General features: G+C 40.9%; 1 protein-coding gene and 1 pseudogene across 3 annotated transcripts in view; both read right to left on the reverse strand.

Annotated features, from left to right (window-relative positions):
- Positions 1-24,853, reverse strand: part of Grin3a (glutamate ionotropic receptor NMDA type subunit 3A) — a 199,548-nt gene that overhangs the window by 28,788 nt on the left and 145,907 nt on the right. For all 3 annotated transcript variants that reach the window (XM_039109241.2, NM_001198583.2, NM_138546.2), the window contains 1 exon segment: positions 16,303-16,454. In XM_039109241.2, coding sequence (XP_038965169.1) covers positions 16,303-16,454 — 152 coding nt within the window.
- On the reverse strand, positions 3,832-16,293 carry Eif2s1-ps1 (eukaryotic translation initiation factor 2 subunit alpha, pseudogene 1; annotated as a pseudogene).

Here is a 24,853-nt window from a genome sequence, read left to right on the forward strand (position 1 = left end):
TGACCGTGCTTTATCAGAGCTGTTTTTAATGATGTTGCTCAGAATGTTTTCTTTCCAGATGATGATTGAGAAGCTAATTTAAAAAAAAAATGGTGCCAGGTACCACAAGAGTAACAGAACTGTGCTGTTTTCTCGGGTTTTGTTTTTTTACTTTTTTTTTTTTTTTTTAATGGAGTGTGCTGGATGTCTCTACAGTTTTGTTCAGATGACTGCAGAACCTGGAAAAGCTGTTGCTGCTGTTGATGCATAACACACTGCTATTATTGGTCTTTTTATATAAATATAAATATATATATACAGATAAAAAAAAAAAAGAAAGCTGATGACTAGTTCAATATGTGTGTTTCTATGGATACAAGTATTTCCTGAGCAGCTAATGGGCAAGGCAAATGCAACAGGTGTGTAAAGCAGGCATGCAGGATGGATATCAAGAAAATGATCGCATTCTGACATACAAAGGAACTCTATGCTATGTACTGTAGGTGAGAGATACCCGGTACCCAAAGAATCCATTCAAAAGGAAACTTTTATTGGGAATGTGATGCTACAGCAGAAATCTCCAGGAATAGAAGAGGTTAAGTAGGTGTTCTTGGAATAGGTGGGCATTCCAAACAGAAGAAACTCCATGTGCAAAGGCACTGGAGCAAGGGGAACAAGCAGGTAGCAGGGACCCAAAGAAGACCTGCATGTCTAGAGTGGGGAAGTCAAGGGACAGCAATGGTATCAGGTGGAGTGGAATGAGGCCTGACCATGCCCCAGGCACTGAAGAAAAGGCAGTGCCTATTCAGTTATTTCTTACAGGCACATCGGTCATGTTTCAATGTACAAAGCCCTGACGACATCCAGAGGCCATTCCTGCTCAGAGAGACTAGGGACTCCTAAATGAATTAAAACATAAGAGAGTTGTAGCAAATCGAAAGGGAAGGTAGAAGATGAAAGATACTATCAAATGAATGAAGTGTTCTTTTTCTGGCAATAAACAGACTTTTTTTTTTCTGCTAGACACGAGGTAGGTAGACAAGTGTCACAGCTATAGAGGTGGGAAACTGGATGTCACCTGGGTGCCTTTGGGTGGGTTGACTTTCAATGCTGGAGCTGGAGTCCCAAATAAAGAAGCTGGCAGGACCATGCTCCCCCTGAAACCTGCAGGGACACTCTTCCCCAGGCAGCTCTTTTTCAGAGACAGGATAGAAACTTCCAGTGGTAGGGCCCAGTGGGAGGCCTGGTCACTGAGGAAAGGATTCTTAAAGGGGTTAAGGAGAGATCTATCCTCTTTATCCTACTTGTATCTAGGCAGGAAGCCAGCAGACACATCCCTGTCCTAATGTGCCACCTTACCATAGACCCCAAAGCAATAGGGGTGACCTATGATGGACTAAAAACCTCCAAAACAGCAAGTTCAAGCAAAGTTCTTCTTTAACAAGATGATCGCCTGAGCTGTCCTGTTACAGCCATGCAAAACCTACTAGTGGACAAGAGGACTTGGCTGGCAGTTGCTTAAACCCAACCTCACCTCACAGTTCGTGCTCCCTGTGGGTATCTATTTCACATGGCCATCATCTTCTGATTGGATACTAGGCATAATCACTATACTGTAACTAAATTATATCAAGGTAGGTTTCATACCTATATTTGTATCCTTTGTGCAAACAAGACCCCATTCTGAGGTACTGTGGCTAAACCCTCAGGAATGCAGCATCCCTTTGGAGAAAATAGTACACTCCTCAGATCTAGGCCTGAGTTCCAATTGTCTGGAAGGACAGAGGTAGGAGTTGTAGCAATGATGCTCTGAATGGGACTGCCCCAGCCTCCTTGGCTGACAACTCTATGCTTAGATGAGACATCCCTGTTAAAGGCCACAAGGCTTCTCCAAAACGCTGTTTCCTTGTCTAATATATCCCCCAAATTCCACTCAAACTGCTCACATGAATGTCCTTAGGACCCTCAGAGGCTGACCCATCCTGCTGCTAGTTCATGGGGATCATGCGTTTCTGAGAGGCAAAGCCACGTTTTTTTTTCTGATATTTTGTAGCACCTCACTTTAGCCACTAGATGGCATTTGTTCCCCACCTCCATGCTTTGCTTTCTCCAAGCTGGGAAATCTCCAGAACCTGAAGGCCAGGGCTGTCTGTACAGAAAGTAGATGAGGGAGGAGTCCTTACATGAGATGCCCCACAGGCTTCAGTGCATGGAAATCTGAAAAGATGGAAGGAAGGCTGTCTCTCACAACAGCTCTAATCAGTTTGAGCACTGTTCAGGCCTGCTAGTTGCATAGTAAATGACATTTCATAAATATTCATTAGCTGGAGGAATTTAGGAGAAAAGCAGGAACTACTAACAGTATGTGGTCTTGGGTGTAATTTATGCCCGAGCCTCTCTGGAATGCAAAAGAGGACACCCTTATTCCACAAGATCTGTTTATTCGCTCATTAGTGAGGTGAAGGCAACACTTGCTGGATTGCCTTTCCTTCTATCAGAATCCAAACCACACTAGCCAGAAACCAGCAGACGAGCAGCCCCTGTCTTTCTGCTGATGTGGGGTGAGGGGAAGAAAACCCTGAACTGTGGTCCGAAGGCTTCCCCCCAGAGCATTGTAGGCAATAGTTGTTGTTATTTGTCTCTAAGTGTTTTAAGTTCTGTTGTTTGTATATAAGTGCTATATGGTTTGTATAACATTTCTTCATGCTTTCTCACGGAAACCTGGATGCAGAACTGTAGGGGGAGGGGAACAACTGCAGCATAATGTAAAAGTGTGTTCTGTCAGCAAGCAGCCAGGTGGAATGCTCAGAATCAGGGATTTTTGTCCCCCCCCCGCCCCCACCATTGAAAGTCTTCAGTTTGACATGGAAGCAGTAGGTCGCCAGCCCTGGAATTGTGAGACATTCGTGACCCGCGCTTGTCCATGTTTGGAGATGTGCAAATGACTCCTAGAGTCAGGATAAGACAAACAAACGCAGCCTCTTACAGAAAGTGGTCTGTTGTTTACCAAGCTGGTTTTTTTTTTCTTGCACATAGTTTTTATTTTCAATTGCAGCATTTATTTGTTGTTGCTTTGTTTTTATTATTATTATTATTATTATTATTATTATTATTATTATTATTATTTTAACTTGTAGATGCACTCTTTCTGTGTAGCCTAGACTGGCTTCAAACTCACAGTGCCCCTGACTCAGTTCTTGATTCCTAGGATTATAGGCCTCTTCTACCACCATGCTTGGCTTGGGCATAGATTTTACTCAGGGAAAGAAGAACATTGATTAGGTCACACATTTCCACAATTTCATTAAATAGACTGCACACGCTGGGTCAAAGCCCTGGCTTTGAGGGGGAAAGTCTGAGGAATTTATTCATTAGATTTACTTTTTCTCTGTGCTTGTGCATGTGGAATGCACACCTGCCAAAGCACACATGTGGAGGTCAGAGGACAACCCACGGGAGTCTGTTCTCTCCCTCCGCCATGCAGTCCAGGGCTGGAACTCAGGTCATCAGGCTTGGCAGATGTCAGGGACAAATGGCTACTCATGGTACCAGTTAGCATACCAAAGTGTCTGCTGGCCTCAGGCTTCCTCAGTATTACAACTGCTGTCTGCCAAGTACTCTCTTTTGTTTTCCTCTCTTAGACTCTTTCTTCTTTCTTGCTTCTCTCTCTTGGTCCTATGTATGTATGTGTGTGTGTGTATGTATGTATGTATGTATGTATGTATGTATGTATGTATGTATATATGTATGTATGCATATATGTATGTATGTGTCTATCTATCTACCTGTCTGTCTGTCTGTCTATCTATCTATCTATCTATCTATCTATCTATCTATCTATCTATCTATCTGTCTATGTACATAAGTATGTGTGTATATGTCCATCCATCCGTCCATCTGTCTGTCCGTCTCTCTGTCTATGTCTTCTCATGGCCCAGGACAGTCTGCTGGCCATGTTTAATTTACTGCTTTCTCTCTTTGATCCCTGGCTATCTTCTGTCCTATAGCTACAGTAAACACCTTCCCCCTCAACGTACCTTGGAGCAGTCGAGTCCTCAGTTTATACATCTGGTGCCAAAATACCAGTTCCTACAGCAGCAACTGCTGTAACCCACTGAGCAATCATGATGGCTCCTGGACCTGAAATTGTGTAAGCTGTCTTACTTAAGCACACAGTAGTAAGCTGGGGGTCCACCCTGATGTTGTAATCCCTTTTAGAGCTGAAATCCTTTCTTATTTTAGAGTGTGCTCTGTATGAAGCCTACAAGGATGGATGTTTCTGCCTTAAGGAGGTAACAGGGATCCACAAAGCAGGATATAGGAAAAGTTAAAGACTTATAATCAGCTAGTGAGTTTAGCTGTGTCTATCTACCATGTGGATTGGGGCAAGTCTCCCCCTGCAATTTTAGAATCCCCAAGGCATGCCTAAGTGAGTGATATTTTTTGGGGGTAGGGGTAGGTATACTTGTTATTTCGTGCTTCCAATGTCTCATTTCTACGTTGCCTGGGTAGTTGTTTTTTTTTTTTTTTTTAAATCTCTGGAGGCTTCACCTCCTCTGAATCTGAAAAGGCAGCTTTGATCCTTTCTCCATCTTCTGTGACTCGTGACCTTATTTTTGTCACTGTTCCCACATGACTTTGTTTATTCTCTCTCTCTCTCTCTCTCTCTCTCTCTCTCTCTCTCTCTCTTTCTCTCTCTCCTCATTTCTATTCCTGTACTGGCTGCACCCAGAAAGCCTGGCACACAGAGGTTCAACATGTGTGTGCTGATGGACAGACAGACTACTGGATGCATGAGTGAATGTCTGGGTTTGTTTCAGACATCGACCAGGTGAAGGGGAAGCTTTTTTGCAGACTCCTTTCCTCCCATCTGGTTCAGCTTCCCATCATGAAAGGACATAAGCACTGCTTTGTGCTTCTTTAGCATCCCAGGAAGTGCTACCTGGATAGGTTCCACCTGACCTTATGCTCGGCTCAAATATTAAACCTAATTACTTAGGCTATTAGAAAGGATGAACTTAGCTGGTGAGGTGGCTCCCTACGTGCTCAAGTTTTCAATTTAAAGTAATCTGCAGTCATTAGCTCTCTGCCTCACTATAACTTTCAACAGGTTGAATAGCGGACGGATATTTTAAATGGGAAGGAAGGAAGAGAGATGAGAGAGGCAGGAGGGAGCTGAAATGTGACCTCCCTGTCAAGAACCAGAGAACACTGCCTTAAAAACCCACCTCTCTCACTGTCTCAGCCATTGCTTTTAATTTGCTAATATATTAAAGTTTAGCTGACGCAGAAGCTTTGAGATGTGACTTATGGGATCTCCTTTGATTTTCAATGTATAGTTGGCTGTGTTGATTCTTTTCCTCTTTGCTGTCATCAAGTGCCTTGCAAGAAGAAAATGCAGAACAGGTCTGTTTTGCCTCAGGAAATAGAAAGAAGTAGACAGAAAATGGGGCCGGGGCACAAAATCTCAGAGCTTGTTTCTAGTAGCATTCCTTTCGAGAAAACCCCACCTCTTCAGGGTTTTACAACTTTCCAGAATAGTACACCAGCTAGAGACCCAGTGAACGAATGCAGGAGCTCATCGGTTCACTTCACATTCAAACCATAACGTGGACTAACCCTTTGCCCTCTTCCAAAAAAAAAAAAAAAAAAAAAAAAAAAAAAAACGAACAGGAGGGCAAGGTACCTACTAGACCTTTGTTTTGTTTTAGCGGTTATTAGCATAAACAAAGGCATGGTTTGTTTGTGGCTTTGGGAAGTTAGTCTGGCTCATGGACAGAAAGGCTGGAGGCCAGCTGCCTTAGTATCTTCTCTGTGTTCCTGTTTCCTTAGTCTTTAGCTAGTTGGGCCAGGATTTCTCTAACAATTCTCATAGGAAACTACTGCTTTTTTTTTTTTGACGCACTACATGGATCTTTTATTTAAGATGAGGAAACCGGTTCAGAGAAGTTGCAAATGTCACCTAATTGGCTCCTGGTGGAATCCAGACAAATGTATAAGAACTGCCCATACTTAGTACCATCCACCCACAGGCGTGATGTTTACGTGTGTCATCTCTTGCTTCTAAGTGGGAAAGGCAATAACGTATATATTTTCAGAGGGAAGCAACTCAGAGAGGTGATGTAATTTGTGTTTGGGACATCTCAATGCACCTTATTTTTGATGCGGCCATTTCAATACCATGGTTATTTTCACTTTTGTACATACAGACAGTGTTCCTAAATAACAAGCTTCGGGTTTCAAAGTTGCTTCCTAATAAACATAACAGACTGTCACTTCACCCCTGCCTTGAAGACCCATCCCATGGAGGATAGCATCTGAGGCTTAGAAGGTCAAGGATAGGGAAGGATGAAAGGTTGAAAAGTCAGGGTCGGGCTAGTGGTCAGGAAGATGTGACCTGAGACGTGGAGGAAGCTCAGGCAGGCAGGGGTTCCAGTTGAATACTCTGCTTGATAATTGGAAGTTGGAAGGTAGGGAGGTGGGAGCCAGGGGGCTGGAAGACACGATCAAAATATAATGTAATGAAAACAATTTAAATAATAAAAGAAAAATGAATGAAATTAAAATCGAAACACCGAGAAGTTTAGTAACTTACTTTTGTAATATTTTATAATATACATGGCTCAATCCCAGGCTAGAACTCCTTTCTCTACAAAGTTGAGCCTCTTGCTTGCTAACTTCTGTTTCCTTTAGTCCTCAGCAGCAACCCTTGTATTCCGACAGATGCCCTTGTGGTAACAAGATAAGCATCCACCTGAAGCTGGATAGGTCAAGTATATTTCCCGAGCATTTAAGGCTGGCCTCCTCACAGTGCTAATAGAGCCAGGATGATCTTTGGTGAACTTGGTTTGTATTTCTCTCTCCTTCCTGACTAAGGGTGGTTGGATCTTCGCTTGCAAGCTGATCTACCTGAAGGTCTGTGCTGCTGATGCACAGACGGCCTTGTCCCTTTCCTTTCTGTCACAAAGGGGTATGCTAGATGACCTCCTCTCTTCCAGATTCATTTACACCCTTTTTTCCCATCCTGATTTGTGTCCTGGGAATTGACTTCCAGGGACCACACAGATGGATTCCTTCCCCCAGACAAGTAGAAGATCTGAGAGTTGGAGGGCTGGCAGGGAGACAGTGACAGGGTATTTGCTCCCCAGCTCTCTTATGGTGAGGCTAGGGGAATGGGCAAGCCCCTAACTAAATGGCCATCTCTACCTTCTTCTTTGTGGTACTGGAGAATTGACTTGAGCATTTGTCAAGGTCTCCTCCAAAATAATATCAAATGCCTCCAAGTGAATGGTGAATTTCTTAGAGAACCTCGTACTTGCTAGGCTCTGAGAATGGCTCTTCCCATTTTCTCCCTACAACAATGGTAATAGTAGCCTTCCTCTATCTAATCTTGGAATTGTGCTGACTTCTTTAAACAATGTGGTCTCAAACAATTTTCTTAAAACTCCTCTCTGTCTCTGAGGGTGCTTTCTGCTCTCTGCCAAGACCACTATTTCCTCTCCCTTTCAGCCTCTTACAGTTAAAAGGTGCAATTATTCAAAACATTATTTAGAGAAGACGTGCAAAGAGAGCTCATGTCATCCATCTTGCCTTGGTGAATTTGGGGAGGTTGTTAAACTGTAATCTGCTGCCTTCCTTCCCTGGTTCATAAAAAAGAAGTTTCATAGGACTGTTTCCCCGGAGTTCTTAAATTCACTCAGGGACTTAAAAAATTGTATTGTTCTCTGCTGAGTCAAAGGAAGATGAAGGGAGTTTATACCCTGCCATCTGTTTTCCTCAGTAGAACTGATCAGCAATGAGTCCACTGTGGCAGAGCACGGATGGGCTGTGAAGATTGTAGAGACCCATCTGAGGTCAATTTAACCTTTTTTCTGAGCGTTGTCAGAGTCTGACCTGGAGAGGCAGACTTGTAACATTCTGGGTGGCTCTAGGGACAAGATAAAACCTTGGATTTCTTTTTTTTCCCAAAATGAATTTATCTTCCAGAGAAATTATAGCACAACATCTCTGGGTTTGTGAAGAGATGGGAGGTAAACGGATCAAGGTTCCCACTCAAGGCCCAATGTGAATATCCAACTGCCAGAAATGGAGGAGCAAAAAGATCTTTCACAATTTCATACCAGGTAACCACATAAATCGTTGTCCAAGTGCAGACATTTTTCAGATCAAAAGACTATGTCTAATTACTTTGAGGGGAGAGACATTGACCGAGATTGTACTCGGAACAATAGAGTGTGAGGTCAGAAGTAAACTGAGGAATATTTTCCTTCGAGGTCAAAAGCACTTTTAGAAAAGTGCAGTCAAGAGCATCTGTACTCTGTGCTGTCCTGTCCTATGCCTCTGTTCTGGGATGTTGTGGAGAGGGGTGGAAGGGAGAGGGAGAACATTAAATCGTTCTTCCACTATGACTCACTAGAACCACTTGAGAGTTGGAGCTGAGCTGATGTGGATGAATTGACTTTCCTACAATCCTGCTTCTCTGTGTAAACACACTGTTGCAGGGCATTCAGTACAAAGAGTAGGTATGAGAAGTGCTAACAGCCAATTTTCTTCTACCTTTTTTTGGGGGGGGGTCTGGGAAAGCATTGCAAAATAGGACAAAAGGGCAAACAGAACAGACTGAGAACCACGTGTGGGTGAGGCGAGCAAAGGGAAACCCAGCAAGCAGGGGTCCTTTACAGAGGAGATCCAGTGGAGCCAAGGAGCAGAGGACTGCTTGTGTTTGGTAACATAGTATCTGTGGGTTGTACAGGAGGATTCTAGGTTGCAGTTCTTCAAGATGAATATGCTAGTCTGTGCCCAAGGGTAGAATGCAGTGCTATTTAAATGTACATGGTGAACGTCTTATAGAGCTGTTTGTAATTGCATAGACAAAGATATTTCATAGTGTAAACCATCATCAGTTAGAACAGTGGTTCTCAACCTTCCTAATGCTGTGACATTTAATGCCGTTCTTATGTTGTAGTGAGCCCAGCTATAAAATTACTTTTGTTTCTACTTCATAACTAATTTTGCTACTGTTGTGAGTTGTAAATATCTATATTTTCCTATGGTCTTAGGTGACCCCTGTGAAAGGGTCATTTAATACCCAGACATGTTTCGACCCACAAGATGAGAAGCACTGCTTTAGAAGGAATGATAATGCTATGCACATTCATAATATTCTTAGACACTGGTGTTGTCTTCTTTCTCTAAATACGATATTACCAGAATTATCTTTTACTCTATGTCTGAAGTCCCAGTTAAGGGCATATCTTTCCTCTATTCTTTTCATTTCAACTTCCTTCTCCCTTCCAAATTCAGTCAACCTGGGAAGTGAGTCCACATTGTTTTAACAAACACAATTTGATCTGAGAATTGTTTCTACCCCAACACCTCCAGATGACTACGCCAAAGATGTCTAAAGACCTTTCCTCCAATCTGGCTTTTTAAATATCTTGATTAAAGTCTGCTGAGATGGCTTAATAGGTAAAAAGTGCTTCTCTCACTATTGATAACCTATGATAAATTACTAGAACTCATATAGTGGAATGAGAGTACAGACACTAGCAAGTTGTTTTTTGACCTCCATATATCTATATCTATATCTATATCTATATCTATACCTATACCTATACCTATATCTATATCTATATCTCTCTATATTATCTCCTGTCATACATGATGAGTGTGCATTCATGCAAGCACACACACACACATATACACATACACGCACACACACACATTAAACTAAAAGGCAATTATAGGAAAAAACAATATTTTTGTTAAAGAAGTATTAGTGTATTTTGTGTATTTATGAATAGCCTATTATTATTTGTGCTTAGTTTTTGAAGTCTATCTTTTTATGTCCTATTATTTTGGCTTTATTTTAAAATGTCGATAAATTATATAGCCCTGGAATACTTACGGTGAAAACTCATAATTTTATTATTATGTCTGGATATGTTTTTAGAATTTTATTGTTAGATTTATTTACTTCAAGCATATGGGTGTTTGCCTGCATGTGTGTCATATGCATGTCTGGTGCTTTAGGAGGTAAGAAGAGAGCATCAGATTCCCTGGAATTGGAATTGGATGGTTGAAGACAATGTGTGGGTGGTGGGAACTGAACCCAGGCCCTCTGGAAGAACAGCAAGTGCTTTTAACCACCTGCTCAATAGTTTAGAGGCTTTAACTGACTTGAGTTTTACCATAATCTATGAAGCATGCATTACTTTCAGTCAGTTTACAGAAGAAGGGGAGGCTCAGAGTGGCCAAGGACCATGCCGAGTATTTCACAGCTGGCAGAACTCGAACCCAAATCTAGGAAGCCTCTAAAGGCCTCTCAACTACCTATTCTCTATGGAGAACTAGACACTCATACTGCAGGAGAATGTCGACAGAGGCTGAGGTCACTGTGGCAGGGCCCTTAAAGAGGAAAAATCTTGATGATGATGATGATGAGGATAAGGATGATGAGGATGAGGATGATGAGGATGAGGATGAGGATGAAGAATGCAAACATTTATACATTTTGTAGTATAAATGGCTGGAGCTGGGTGAGATGAGAGAAGTAACTTTCCAGAGTCTCCAGGGCACGTGTAGAGGAGGCTGTTGGTTGTCTGTTCTACGTTCATTCAGCTGCCTTCATTGTGTCAAGGCAATCCCTTGTTCAGGTCTTCACCCTCCTCTCTGTGCTTAAGTGCTGTAAGGTAAGTTGTGTCATTGCTGGTCCCGGAGTTCTGATTGGCCTAATCTGTTATGCTATTCACATCGTATCGACAATGATTGATTTAGACACAGGCACATGCAATTTTCATCAACAAACTATGAAGTAATTGCAGCTGTCGCCAAATGTTTTTCAGTGAATAATAGGATGTTCCCTCTGACTACAGGAAGAAGAGCAGGGTTCCTGTTATTTACCACTTACGATACCAGGTTTCTTGTTAGATGCTTCCACAAATGATCTTTTACTCTCAGGAAGAAAACACGACCCGTTTTGTCAAACCCTTTCTCAGATGGAGAAACTCAGATCCAGCAGCGGCTAACCGGCTCTACGTGACAGATTCAGCCTCCAAACATGGAAAGACATAGTTTCAGACATATCATGGTTTGTGCTGTGTGTGCTCATAGAAGAATATATTTATTGGGTGGTTTTGTGGGTATATATTTGACTCAGTCTTCGAAACTGTGTTCAAGTGGGTCTAGGCTGCGGGTCCTCAGAGCCACATGTATCACGAGGTTTGGTTTGTCAAATGACTGTCTGAAAGGGCAGTAGCCCGAATGTGAGCATGTGACCAGGATGTGGCATTTGTTTGGTAATGCTGTGCTGGAGACTATGGCTGAGAGCCACATTTTGATAATGCCTTACTGTCAAATTTGAATCATTTGGAGATTTTGATTTAAGTCAGTGACAGACACCAGAAACAGGCAACGCCAAGTGACAGTTATTTAGCTCGACTTAAGCAGCTGACTTGCTTTCTTTCCAGGCTGCATTAACTCACTGGTATAAGCTCAGGTTTATTTCCTTTAGGAAACGCTGTATAAATACTCAACAATAGGGTTAAAATGTCATCGATTATCCAGAGGAGACATAGATTTTCATGTAGAAATCACTGCTAAGTCTAGTATTTTGAAAAGAAGAATTATTTAAAAAATTTAAAGTCAGACGACTTCCCTGTTCTGATTATAAAGCTTCCCAATGCTGCCACTTCTTCTGTCTCCCTCCCCCAAGCCAAGTCTTACTATGTGTCCCAAACTGGTCTTGAGCTTGGAATCCTCCTGCCTCAATGTCTCCACCTCTGTGGTTACAGCTAAGTACCCTTATGTCTGGCTTCCCCACCTCTGTGGTCACAGCATTGAACGCAACCATCTTCATTTTCATCATAGCTCTAAGGAAGATCCTATGTGAGCTTAATCATTGAGGGCTTGACTGTTTTAACTTAGCCTCTAGTTGGAGTTCTTCTTTGTAAAATAATTTCTTCCTCTTCATCGGTCATTTACTTAACTACCATGCACGTTGTCTCATCTCACTTAGCGCCTGCCTGTATTAGCGTGTCAGGATGCTGTAGAGATGAACACAAGTTGGAGCAGCAGGAACGCATCCTTTTACATTTTAGGAATCACCCACAAATAAACAGGAAAAAAAAGAGAAACAAACAAACAAACCCCTGAAATGCAGGCGCCAGCGGGATTGCCTCTGAGAAAAAAAATAAACTTTCTCCTGTTTGCTCCTGAGCTGTTTTCTTGTGTCTCTAGTCCCCAATCTCTGCCCCTTCCAGCAGGTAGACCTCTTTCCCTGCGAGCCTGTGCACCTGGCCTCCCTAGAATGATACCAGCATTGCGTTTAGAGCCCAGCGTGGCCTCATCTTAATTACTCTTTCAAAGACTCTTTTTGCAAATATGGTCAAAGCCTTAGGTCCTGCGTAAACATGGATTTGTGGGACTGTTCATCGCAGTGCACCATGAGTATCAGCCCTGCTTTAGTCTCTGACCTTTACCCGTGCTTAGACTCTAGTTTCTTGAATATATTTCTTCTCATACAGTACTTTCTTTTAAAAAAAAATCCCAGAAATTTATTTGATGTTTGCTTGAATACATTTTATATAGAAAGACTGGGATTGTTTGTGTCTGGAGTCCCTGGTAAATCTCCGAACCATAAGGGCGCCAATCCAGAGACACCAGAAATAGGACCTGCAAGCTCAAGTTTAGGACCGCTGGTTAACATTTGTCTCTGGTCAAAGCAAGCCACTCCCTCAAAAATGCTTGAGGTGTGAGAGCCACTGTGTGAAAACAGCTGACACGAGGGAGGGCATTTCGATTCCGGCTTGTTGAGAACTTAAATACTTGGAAATAAAAAATTCAGCTTTGAAGTTTTCAATACTGGAAAACTTTCAAGTCTAGGGTTTATAGCCAGAAAGGGCTGCATCGTATTCCTTCAATTGGACTGTTTTCCAAAAGGTTAATCTTCAGCTTTGGCTTCCATTTCTTCTGCATCATCATCTCCATCCACTTCTGCATTTTCTCTCTCAAGCCATTCCAGCTGCCTTGCATGTTCACTCTCATCTGTATCTGTGACCACTTTGGACTCCATCTGAACATTGCCCACTCCCTTCTTCTCCTCAATCTTCTCTTTGATAACTGCTATAGCCTGACTGAGGACAGAGAGTCGTCCTGTCCTCTCTAGGGCCGTTGTTATTATCTCATACCTGGGTGGAGCTATTAGATTAAGCTTGAAGGGCGTGGTTTCTGTAGAACAAGTCAAACCTGCCCCTAGGAATCCTTTTACAACATTACTGCCTTCATAACCATAGCAAGCTACTTCAATAGCTGCTCAAATTTTGACAGCTTGTGGGGTCAAATGCCTATTTGATATTGTTAATGAGGACTTCCCTTTCATCTTCATTCAAATCTAAACTATCCAAGATAGATGGGATTGAGACTGCGTGCTTAAAGGCATCATAGGCACCATATCCAGGTCTCTTGTACTTGTCATCGAAGACTCAGGCAGTCCACTGGAATAGGCTTTCCAGCTGCTCATCCTTGGTATATTCTAATACCCCAGCAACATGGCGAAGAATGCTAGAAACAGTTTTGGATCTTGCGAATTTGTTTTCACACTTGATTGCTTCCTCTGGAGAAACTCTTCTTTTTGACAAATCTATATATCCCTTTTCTTTATCCATTCTAATGACAACTACACACTCATTTCTGCCAATTCTGATCAGTTTGTTTGTGGAATGAATACGTTGTCTGGATAACTCACTAAGAAGAATCATGCCTTCAAAGTTATTAGATTCCAACAAGCTGACATAGGGCCCCATCTCAGCAACCTTACATTCACCACCACTGCATCTTCCACGTCAGGAAATTTGTGTTGATAAAATCCACAACTCAGACCCGGCATTCTGAAGAGTATGTGTGAATCCTGAGCTAGGGTCCCATGCCAGGCTCCTTAATGACAACGTTGAGACTTGGAACCCACACAGTACTTTCTGATCATGGTTTTTCCTTCCCTAACTCTTCCCAGACCTTTCCCACTTCCCCACCCATCCAACCCCAGGCATTTTCTCTCTCTAGAAAAAAATAGGTTAAAAAAACCCACTACCACCACCATTACCACCACCACCAATGACAACAACAACAATGGAGAGAGAACACACACTCACACACCTTAAAAACACAGAACTGTAGACTGTTATACACAAGCAAAAGAACAGTAAGATAAAAACGCCCAACAAAGCAATAGAGAGTCTACAAAAATACCATTGAGTTTGTTCAATATTTCCCATCTACTTCTGGTCATAGGATCTACCCTTAAGTATGGCTTATGTACCCAGTAAGACTCAATTGGAGGGAAATAATTTTTTCTCTGTAAGCTGTTGTCATATGGGGATAGCTTCTTGGTTAAGGATGGGAGCTTGTGTCCTCACTCCCCTTCTCATGTGGCTTAAATCTATGCTGGCCCCGTATGTGCCGCCACACAGTCTCTGTGAGTTCCTACTGACCTATATTTCTTTTCAGGTATGCTGTTTCTCTGATTTATCTACTTGACTTCCTGAGTGCCTACTCTGAAAATATAAGACACTTTTTTTTTGCTCCTAGAGCTCTTATAGTTTATTGACGAGATATATTGAAAAAATACTCTGATTAAAATTATGTTTAAGGCAGTAATGTTTATGTTAATACTGAGTGCTATTAAATGACATGAGATATATGAGATCATAAGGGGAAGTGTGATTTATACTAGTCAATCTCTGTTGGGATCTCAGAAGAGAGATACTAGCTAAGAGTTTATTCTCTCATTGACTCTTCTGTTTACTTAATTTTTTTTTGTAGCATTGGCATCGTATCAAAGGCCTTGGACAAATTAGGCAGGTACTGTATCACTGAACTACATCTACAGTTTTTTTTTAACCTGGGATTTCATAATATGGAGGTTTTAGCTGAGCAAATGTCAGTGGAGCAGAACTTTGGAGGGGGACAATAGCAAGTTTAGGGAACCCAAGGCTGGGAAGCCATGGATTTATCTTTATTCTGAGATAAACATGGCACAGCTGTGCTGAACCAGAAAGTGGCATAAGAGAGGACTGAGAAGTGATCAAGGCCAGGAACTACAGGGCACGTCACCAGTTCAGATTTTGTCCCAGTGAACATGGCTGTCAAACAGAAGAATGAGTTGCCATGTGGAAGGCAACTAAAGGAAGGCAGGTGCAAAACAGACCTCTTAGCAGACGTCGGCAGTGAGCCAGGTAAGGGGTGACAGCGTGGACAGAGTGATGACACTTGAGTTGATGATAGATGGCTGTATTTGAGACCTATTTTGTAGAAGGTGTGACTTGTTGGTGAATGTAAAAGAGGCAGTAAGCACCTACGGCAGTCTGTGGAATGTACGGGCCAGTGTGCACAGAAGTACCACCGCCAAGACGCGAAGCCCAGGAGGAAAAGCCCAGCGAAGGAGAGCATTAAGGCACAGACTCGTGGCAAGTGAAATTTGAGATGCCTGCAGGATATTGGAGAGGAGACATCAAACAGGCAGGCAGAGGAGCTGTATTCTGTTGGGAACGCTTGCCAAATAGAGGTTATTTGAGCAATTGTTGGCTTTAGATGTGTTTTCTTCTTTTTAATGTCAGGATGGCCTTGCTCTTGTTTATTGGCTCTTCCCTTTAGAGGATTTGGGCCATGGCACTGGTTACAGTTTTCAGTCTCCTATTTTAATCATTCAAATTGTGCCATATTTTGCAAACTCATTTTTAAGTATAGCGCAGCAACACAGCATTTCAACAGGAAGGACACTGCTGACTATTTGTGTGCCTTAACCCAGGCACAGAGCGACTGTGCTGGCCCTTTTCAATTCTTGAAAGTTATTATCCTGTAACCCGACAATCACTAGTTAAGGTGTGGATAGATTTTAAATCGAGAAAGGGCTTATGACTCAGTAGCAGCGTTTGGAGTTAGACGTTCAGGCATGTTGTAAAATCCACACCAGAACCATCAACTCAAGGTTAAAGCAAACACCATTCATGTCAGTCCCAGATACACTTGCTACAATTTTTAAACATTTCTTCCATACTTAACAGATTTCTCAGGATAGTTTGTAGAATAGAAGTGGAAATTTAGATTTTTTTTAATCCAGCAGAATAAAATCACATTTAAATCTAAACCTGGTATCACTGAACAGTACTGTAGGCACAGACACTTCAAGCAAATCCAAGTGATCAATATGTCATGGGGCATCCTGGTACATTGTTGATCAGAAGGTACAACTAAAGCTAAAGGCATGTCCTTGTAGTTTTCAAGGGGAAGCTATACAAAGCACCACCATTATCAGCAGTGTTTCCTTACCTCAGTGACGGCAAAGCTTCTCTTTCCGCAGGGAACCACCTTGTACCACTTGTCATGGAGCACATCCATAAACCCGTGAGACTTGTACTGACTGATGAGCTCAGATATATTAGAGGTCAATGGAGAGTTTGGAGGGAGACCAATGCCATATCCTAGAAGAAAATGCAACCGCACATGAGTTCTTCATACTGTTCTGAGACGTGGCCACCATTCTTGTATGATATTGTCTCTGGATATAATAACGGGCACGGTGAGTCTGTATTACATTTCCCTCAAAGGGCTCCAGAATGCCTCTGACTCAGCTGCATCTCTGAGAAGATTCAATGAATCTGCCCTTCTCTTCTGTATGATTCTTTAAGAAGACGTCTTTGAGGTCTTTACCAGGTCTGGGATTCCCTAGTCATCTTTCCCAGTAAACCTGCATGTGATGGTTAATCTGAATTGTCAACTTGATTAGATTGAGCAGTGACTAGAAGATTAGGGAAGTATACCGTTAGACATTTTTGTAAAGGCATTTCTAGAGAGGATTAGTTGATGGTGAAGTTATTTACTTCAGCTCATGGTTTCAGAGTTTTTAATCCATATATGTGGGGGAAGAAATAGAAAAGGAGCTTATTTTGACAGCCAGGAGACAGAAGGGCATACAAGAATATCCAGGACTAACATAAATAGCCCCCACAGATTACTTCTCAAAAACAGTCATATTATGAATCCATCAAGGGATCATCCATTGATTAGATCAGAGCCCTTAGGAGCCAATCACTTCCCATAACTGGCAACCAAATCCCCAACCTAAGAACTGATAGGGAACATAATACATTCAAACCATTATACCACATGGACATATAATACACCACGAGAAGTAAAAGAACCACAAGGGCTTATAATAACTAACTTTAATTGTCAAAAAGTGGTAATGTCAAATATTGGAGAGGATATAAAAATAAGAATTGATGTAATTACTTTGGAAAACAATTTGGTGACATTTTGCATATTTGAACACATATTAAAATCCAAGAACATTTCCAAACAATTTCTCCACAAATCCATCAAGAAATATGATTAATAAGACTGTTCATAACCACAGAACTTGGAAAGAGCTCAAATGATGCTTGACAAAAACCTTGAATAAATTAATTGTGGAATAGTTACATGATCTGGATATTACACAACTGGGACGTATGTGTTAGAAATAGAGTGATAGATGCATAACTCTTAGCAATATGCTATTGGGGAAAAATGCCGTTCCCCCAAACCCGCAGGATGAATTTATTTTGTACATGTACACACACTCATAGTAAAATAATGTATGTTTTAAGAATACATATGGGTGGATGAAACTACATTTAGAAAAAAGTGAAGGATATCATAGCTTTGAGATCCAAGATGGCTGTTATGCAAAGCAGGAGGAAGCAGGGGACGGGATATGGAAAGAGAGCAAACATGAGCGTAACTGTCGGTGTTTTATTCATCGGTTTAGACTGCGTGTTCTCACACTGTAGAGCTCCATGGCTTTCCAGACTGTTAACACACTGCTAATCCCTTTGAAGAGCCACGTGAAAGAGGCTAATTAACTACATCTTGTTCTTAGTTATTGGATCTCACAGTCAAATTAAAAAAAAAGAGAGATTTTTCTATTTGCCCTCAAGATGATTGAGGGAGAAAGATGAAAAAAAGATGAGACTAAAAAGCTGTAAAAGATTCAGAGATACTTACCGAGACAAATACCTGTCCTAATTATTTCACTTTACAACTCAATTCCAAAGGTATTAGTTCTTATTCTTTCTCTTAGTGCAAATACATAAAACCCTTTTCAAATCACGACACTCATGACATGGAGTAGTTACGTGTAGCACCAAACAGGTGCTGGGCTTTAGAGAGTTGCATGTTTGTTTTTGTGATACTTTTGTTTCTTAAGAATGCAGTGTCAGGAAAAAGATGACAATGTCAAAAGCACAGTTTGGACTTTCTGTTCCAACAGCTATTATGAGGGCCCGCTTTGTGACTGGTAGTTTTGATTTGAAAGGCAAGACTGATGATAATAGAATTTGAATGGGTTTCTGATGTTTTCATAAAGTAACACTTTGGATGTAGTGACTATGCTTTTTTTTAAAAATAGATTTCTTTTCTCTTCTTTATTTATTTTTGTGTGCATTATGAATGCCTGCATGTATGTAAGTGCACCATATGCATGCCTGGTACCCAAGGAAGCCAGAAGAGGACATCAGATACTCTGGGTCTGTACTTACCAGTGGTTGCCAACCACCTGATGCCGGTGGGAACTAAACACAGGTTCTCTGAAAGAGCAGCAGGCACTCATGAGTAAGTTTTCTAAGGGAAATTTTCATTTTCTAATAATTCAGTTTTGAAACACGTTTTGGGTGTAATACACCACATATAACATTCACTGATCTATTGGTTCTCATCCACTCATCCATCTACCTGTTCATTCATCAAATATTCAATTGTGTAGACAGGTACTGTGTAAAGTGGTCTATGCAGGTCAGTGGGGAGACATATTAAACAGTTAATTGCATGAAGCTAACTTCATTACAAGTGAGGAGAAGAAAAGGGACATTAGGAACATAGGTGGGGAGGATTTAGAACTATGTGATGGAAATAGGTTGGCACGTAAGGATAATTTGCTTGGGTTAACTTCGCTGAATATTAACACATTTTTCCTCACTGAAGCAATAGCTTTCAACAGCAACTTCTAACATTTATCCAGGACTTTCTATATTGCCAGCAAGCACTGATCCTTAATAGTAGCATATTTTACCCCACAATGTAAATTATGTCCAAGAAATAAATTTTGACTATCTTGTGACACCACAGTTCAGTAAAATCGCTCTGGGATTCTAATAATAATAAAGCTTAGGGTATTCCAAGTTCCTTTGTGTGCCCCATGTATTCCCCACATATGGATACATGACAAAGCACTTATTACCTAAAGAGATTTGAATCTTGAGTGATTAAACTGCCAAGATAATAGTCAGTAGCCTCCAAAACTAATGTTTGAAAGTAGGTCTGCTTGATTCTAAAAGCCAATGTTTATTCCACTATATCCATTATAAGTCAAGGGAATACTTAACCTGTTTCCTTCAACTCAGTGTAGGCCTAATATTTTTAACCATGTGGATGCCATTCTCCCCCAGTCAGTAATAGTTTATTAGGAAACTAGTCATGGAGTTGTAGTGGCTCAGCAGTTAAGGGCACTTAATGCTCTTCCAGAGGACCTGAGTTTGTTTCTCAGCACTCATATTGACAGGTTCACAATAGTTTATAATTTCAGCTCGAGGGCCCCCTTGTGGTCTCTATGTAGACCCTTCTATATACAACCAATATACACAAAGACACGCATACACAAATAAGTGGAAAAAAACCCCAATCTTCAAAAGTAAGTTTTCATTAACCAAAACCATTGTGCATGGGTAGATTTTGTTTAAAAACTTAGGAATAAGTTCTGTGGAGGATATAGGAATAGCCCTACTGTATGCCAGGAAACTAACTAGGAAGGGCCCTCACTAAACTATAACATTTCTCGTAGGTCCCCTTGAAGCTAATAACACCAACCGACATCAGTATAATAAATGACAGGATAGTTTTGTTTTTTATTTGGAAAACCTTGACTTTGCACATGTTAATCTGCTCATTAATCCCACAGAGGTGCATAGTGCTGTGGGGTGTCTGTGTTAGCTTAGATGAGGAGCCTATCCAGGGGAGGCTAAGGTGATACTCAGCAGCTGTGCACAATGGTGCAAAGTTAATGACTTTTCTTGGAAAGAAGAGAGATGAGGCCTAAACTCAATGCAGGTAACAGATAGCAGCCAAAATGCAACGAGGAGCGCAGAGAACATTTGCTGGGAGTTTAGAGGAAAGAGAAATTGCTACTGAATGAAACAACACAGGAATATCTTAGATGGATTTTTGATAGGGCCGTTTTTTGCTTTGTTTTAAGTAGAGGAGACCAAAATGCATAAGAAAGTTTGAAGAATGTGAAATTCCAACCTATGAATAAGCCTACATATTCTAAGAATGTAATTTTGGCACTGTAACAAGAGCAGAAAGAGTCACCAAGGGAAGGCTATGTGGAAGCTACAAAGACATTTATAAAAAATGGCTGCCCAGGATATAATGAATATTAAATCATTCTACTCCATCATGCCTAGATTAATTTGCAATGGAAGCTAAAAATAAACTGACATCCTTTTAACTTTTACATTGGGCATTGATGTTTCAATGATTTTTAGCATTAATAATACTTAGTAACTAATTAAGACAAGGAAAGAATAGAAAAACATGTGTCTGTGAGAGGGGAATTGTCTGCAGATAATAAAAGTCCATTTTATTCAGAAATATAAAATGGTAAACATTGAAGGTTTCACTTCTATTCTTTTGTTTTATTAGTTGCTTTTCAAGTCTTTCATGTTCATTGTCAAAAGAGTTTATTGTTAAGTTGCTGACTCGACTTAGTCAGAGTTGCCTGTATTATCATTAGAACTGCGACTTTGCGGTACTGCCAGGCCGGACTGTTTTGTGGTTGATGAATGAAGCAAGATGGAATCCTTCAACCCTAAAGAAGAAAGCACCAGGCACCCTGGAAATTGGATACAGCTTAACAGCCCAAGAGAACAATTTCCCAAATAGAATCCTGATCTTTTCTCCATGGATAAGTCAGCTTTACTCAGCTAAGAGTAGTGGAAATATACTTTGACTAGCAAATGTATAGTTAGAAAGTTCATAGCTAAAAAGAATCTTCCCAAAATGCGGCTGGAAAATAGATATTTTGAAAAAAAAACAACTGAAAAATAATGTTAAAAAAGTTTCAGGAACAAAAAATCATTCTAATTTGTGTCTGTCCTGGAATACCATGTTTATTTACTCTGAGATAATGGTTTAGAGCATATTGTCATTGTCCCAATGTGAAAAATGGAGTTCCCTTACCAAAAACACATCAAGTTGGGAAGAGAAGTGTCTTGGAGGAACTGAGATCCATGAAGGATATCTTGGGAAGATTTTTGTCATGTAAGGTTCTCAACTTAATGAATATCTTCAATATTATTAACTTATGGAATCCATCTTGTGTACTGGGTATGTTTCCGCATTCTTTACATGCACTATGCTACCTAACTTTGATGGCAACTTTGTGCTAGGTGTTCATTTCATATTTTCATTATGCAGATGAGGAGCTGGAAGAACAGATTAAGATGTTTGCCAGTGAGTGACAGCAATTCTATTTTAATCCAAGGGCCAGACTTCACAGTTAGTGCTCTAAGCATTGCATTAAATAATTATTGGAAAGCCGGTAAAAGAACAGCTCAAAAACAGTCTAAGGCCTTTTGCTGAAAGGTCACAGATCATTATTGTGCAGTTACATTACTCTTTTTCTCTGCCTGACCTTTATTGTCTGCTAACTCCAATGCATAAATTTGGGGCATGCGTTCATTTATCTTAACATGTTCCTTTTTATTCTCAAGAACATAATATGTCTTTGTGTCTCTGATGCATGGTACTTAATTTGACCAAACATTTTCTGCATACCCCTTGACCTGATAATATATTTAAAAATCATATTGTTATCTATTCTTTGAATATTTCATATATATATATATGATATATCTTGACAATGTTCCTCCACTTCCCCTTCCCAAGACCCTTGTGCTTACCCAATTCAGGTCACCTCACTTTTCTTAATAATTCAGAGTCTGTTGGAGAGAGGGATGTATCTGCTCTGTTGCCTACCTTTGAATCCCCTTCCCCTACCTGGGCTGCCTTGTCTGGCCTCAGTGGGAGAGGATGTGTCTAGTCCTGCTGTGACTTGATGTGCCAAGGCAGGTTGTTAACTCTGGGTGGGCTTCTCTTTCTCTAAGAATGGGAGAGTGTAATGGGAGAGGGATCTATGAGGGTGGGATTTGGAGTGGAGGAGGGAAGGGGCTGTGATTGAGATGCAAGGAGAATATTGAAAGGGCTTCAAATGCAAGGAGGTAGAGCATCCTCTCTCTCATAGGCCTTACTTTTACTTTAAAGGCTAAATGAACAGAAAGCCGAGGTTGGGTGGAGTGTTTAGTAACTACCTTGGTTTGTATAGGATACTGTGACAAATTTCAAGGACAGGGTAGCTTACAAGCCTCAAAAGACATGTATTTCTCATAGTCTTGATTCCTGAAAGTTCAAGAACAGTCATGGGCAGATTCAGTGTTTTGTGAAGATCTCCTTTCTGGTTCACAGAAGGCTTCTAGCTGTACCTTCATGTAGTGAGAATTCAAGAACTTCCATGGGTTCATGATAGGGGTACTAATGTTATCATTTTAGAATCCTCATGCTAGATCTAATCATTATTGAATCAGTTCCCTGCTACCATTTCAGTAAGGATTAGGTTTCATATGAATTTTGGGTGTCTACAACCAGTAGATTTGAGAGTCTAGAAGAGAGCACTAGTCAGATTCCTCAGTGTGTGCTCAGTATTACGTTGATCCAGTATTATGGATTCAGCATCAGGGAATCAGTAGACTCTTTTTCCTCCTAAGTTCCTGAAATTATTTATACATGGGAAAGCATGTACATTTGATTTAGTGCATTAATAAGTGAACCAGGTACATATTTGAATTTGAACTGATAAGTTATATAATGAGAAATACATCATTTATTACACATTTAGTACATGTTAGCATTGTTCCAGATCCCGTGGCTCTGTAATCCTACGTCACAAATGGGTAATATGCCAAAAATTGCTTTAATGACTTTTATATGCATGTAGTCTAGTCTAATAATCAGTCTCATGTTTTCATAAATTTAAAAATTATATTTTGTCTAAGGTTTTCATGAAAAAATAAAGGGAATGTATGGAAATACTTGAGATGAACACAGAACAAACATATCAGTTTCAAAAGCCCAGCAAGGTGCTACCTGCAGTCCCAACACTGAGAGCATCAAGGAGGATGAGTAAGAATTCAAGACCATCGGCGCCTATGTCTGTGCCTGAGAGCAGCCTGCCCTAGATGAGACTTGAATCTCAAAGCAAAAACAAACACAAAAAACAAACCCAAACAACCCCCTCAAACCAAAAAACCCACAAAAAACACAACAGCAATAAAACCAACCAACCAATCAACTCTTCCAAAAAACAAACAAACAAACAAACAAATAAAAAACCCTAAAGACAAACAGAAACCAAATAAAGAACAAGAAGTCAGCATTAATGATCATTAGGTCTGTTTTTCTTTCTTGCAATGCTAGGGATTAAACTTGAAGCTTTACGCATGGTAAACAGGCAGTTGTCAGTGAACTATACTCACAGCTCATTGACTTCCTTTAATAGCCATTTTCTTGCTTCGTGTATAACTTATAAATCGTATCTCTTTGTAGTGTTTGAAAGTCTTGTGCTATAGTTTGAATCTAAAATGATCCTGGAGAGCTCTTGTGTTGAGGGTTTGGCCCTAGGAGCAGCCTTGGTTTGAGGTAGGGCACTTGGCCACTTGGAAGTTGATTGGAGCACGAAGGCTCTGCCTTAATGAGTGGTTAGGCTGTGTTCCTCTTTTGAAGAAGTAGGCAATTGTTTCTGTTTTTTGAAAGGTCTAAGTTGTACCTGCTCTCCCCTTTCCTGTCTTGATTTCTGATTCATGGTCACCATGAAGTGAGCAGGGCTTACTCTACAATGTTCTCTTTGCAATACATTCTGCCTCAGTACAAGCCCAGGAGCAACAGCCAAGCAACCCTGGACTAAACTCATGGAACTGTTTGCCCTCAAATCACTTCAAGTAGTCAGTCACTACTTCAAGTGATGGAAGCTGATGGACGTATTTTGTGTTCAGAGTGTGAACTTGTTTTGGGGGTCAATATTTATTACATTTTCTCATTTGCATTCTGTATTTGTTATGTTTCCTATATGACAGAATGCCAGACAAGAAAACGATGAAGGGTTTATTTTGGCTCACAATTTAAGGGTGCCATCCATCATAGTGGGAAGTCATGAGGGTAGGAGCTTAAAGCAGTCTAGGACTCCAGATCCTGGAATGGTGCTGCTCACATTCTGGATGAGTCTTTTCTTCTTAATGATCCCAATCTAGATACGCCCTCACAAATATGCCCAGAATCTTGTCTTCTAGGGGATTCTGGGTCCTACCAAGTGGATAGCCAGTACTGACCATCAAACATTCCATTCCTTCAGAGGGGAGACCGACAGTGATGATAATGCTCTCTCTTCTCAAGTCTTTGATGTCTTGATGTTTGAGTGTATCATTTTGTTTATTCTCTTTGAGAGCAAAGAAGTATCTAGAATGATAGGAACTATAAGCTACTTAGTCTCAGGGACACAGATGGAAGTGTAAACAGGAGACCAGTGGGGAGTTAACGGTGTGGCATCTGGCACTGACGTCCAGCAGAGGCAAACAAGCCATCTTGCCACTACTTTCTGACAAAATGGGGTTGCTCCCTGGAGACAAAGGTGGAACATAGAGCCCCTCATTCTTATTTCCTCCACAAATGATTTGTTATTAGCAACTACTAATGGTAGAAGGAAACTCAATTACCCCAAACACCGAGGACATAAAGA

Source organism: Rattus norvegicus, chromosome 5 (assembly GCF_036323735.1).
Source record: "Rattus norvegicus strain BN/NHsdMcwi chromosome 5, GRCr8, whole genome shotgun sequence".
Classification (NCBI taxonomy): domain Eukaryota; kingdom Metazoa; phylum Chordata; class Mammalia; order Rodentia; family Muridae; genus Rattus; species Rattus norvegicus.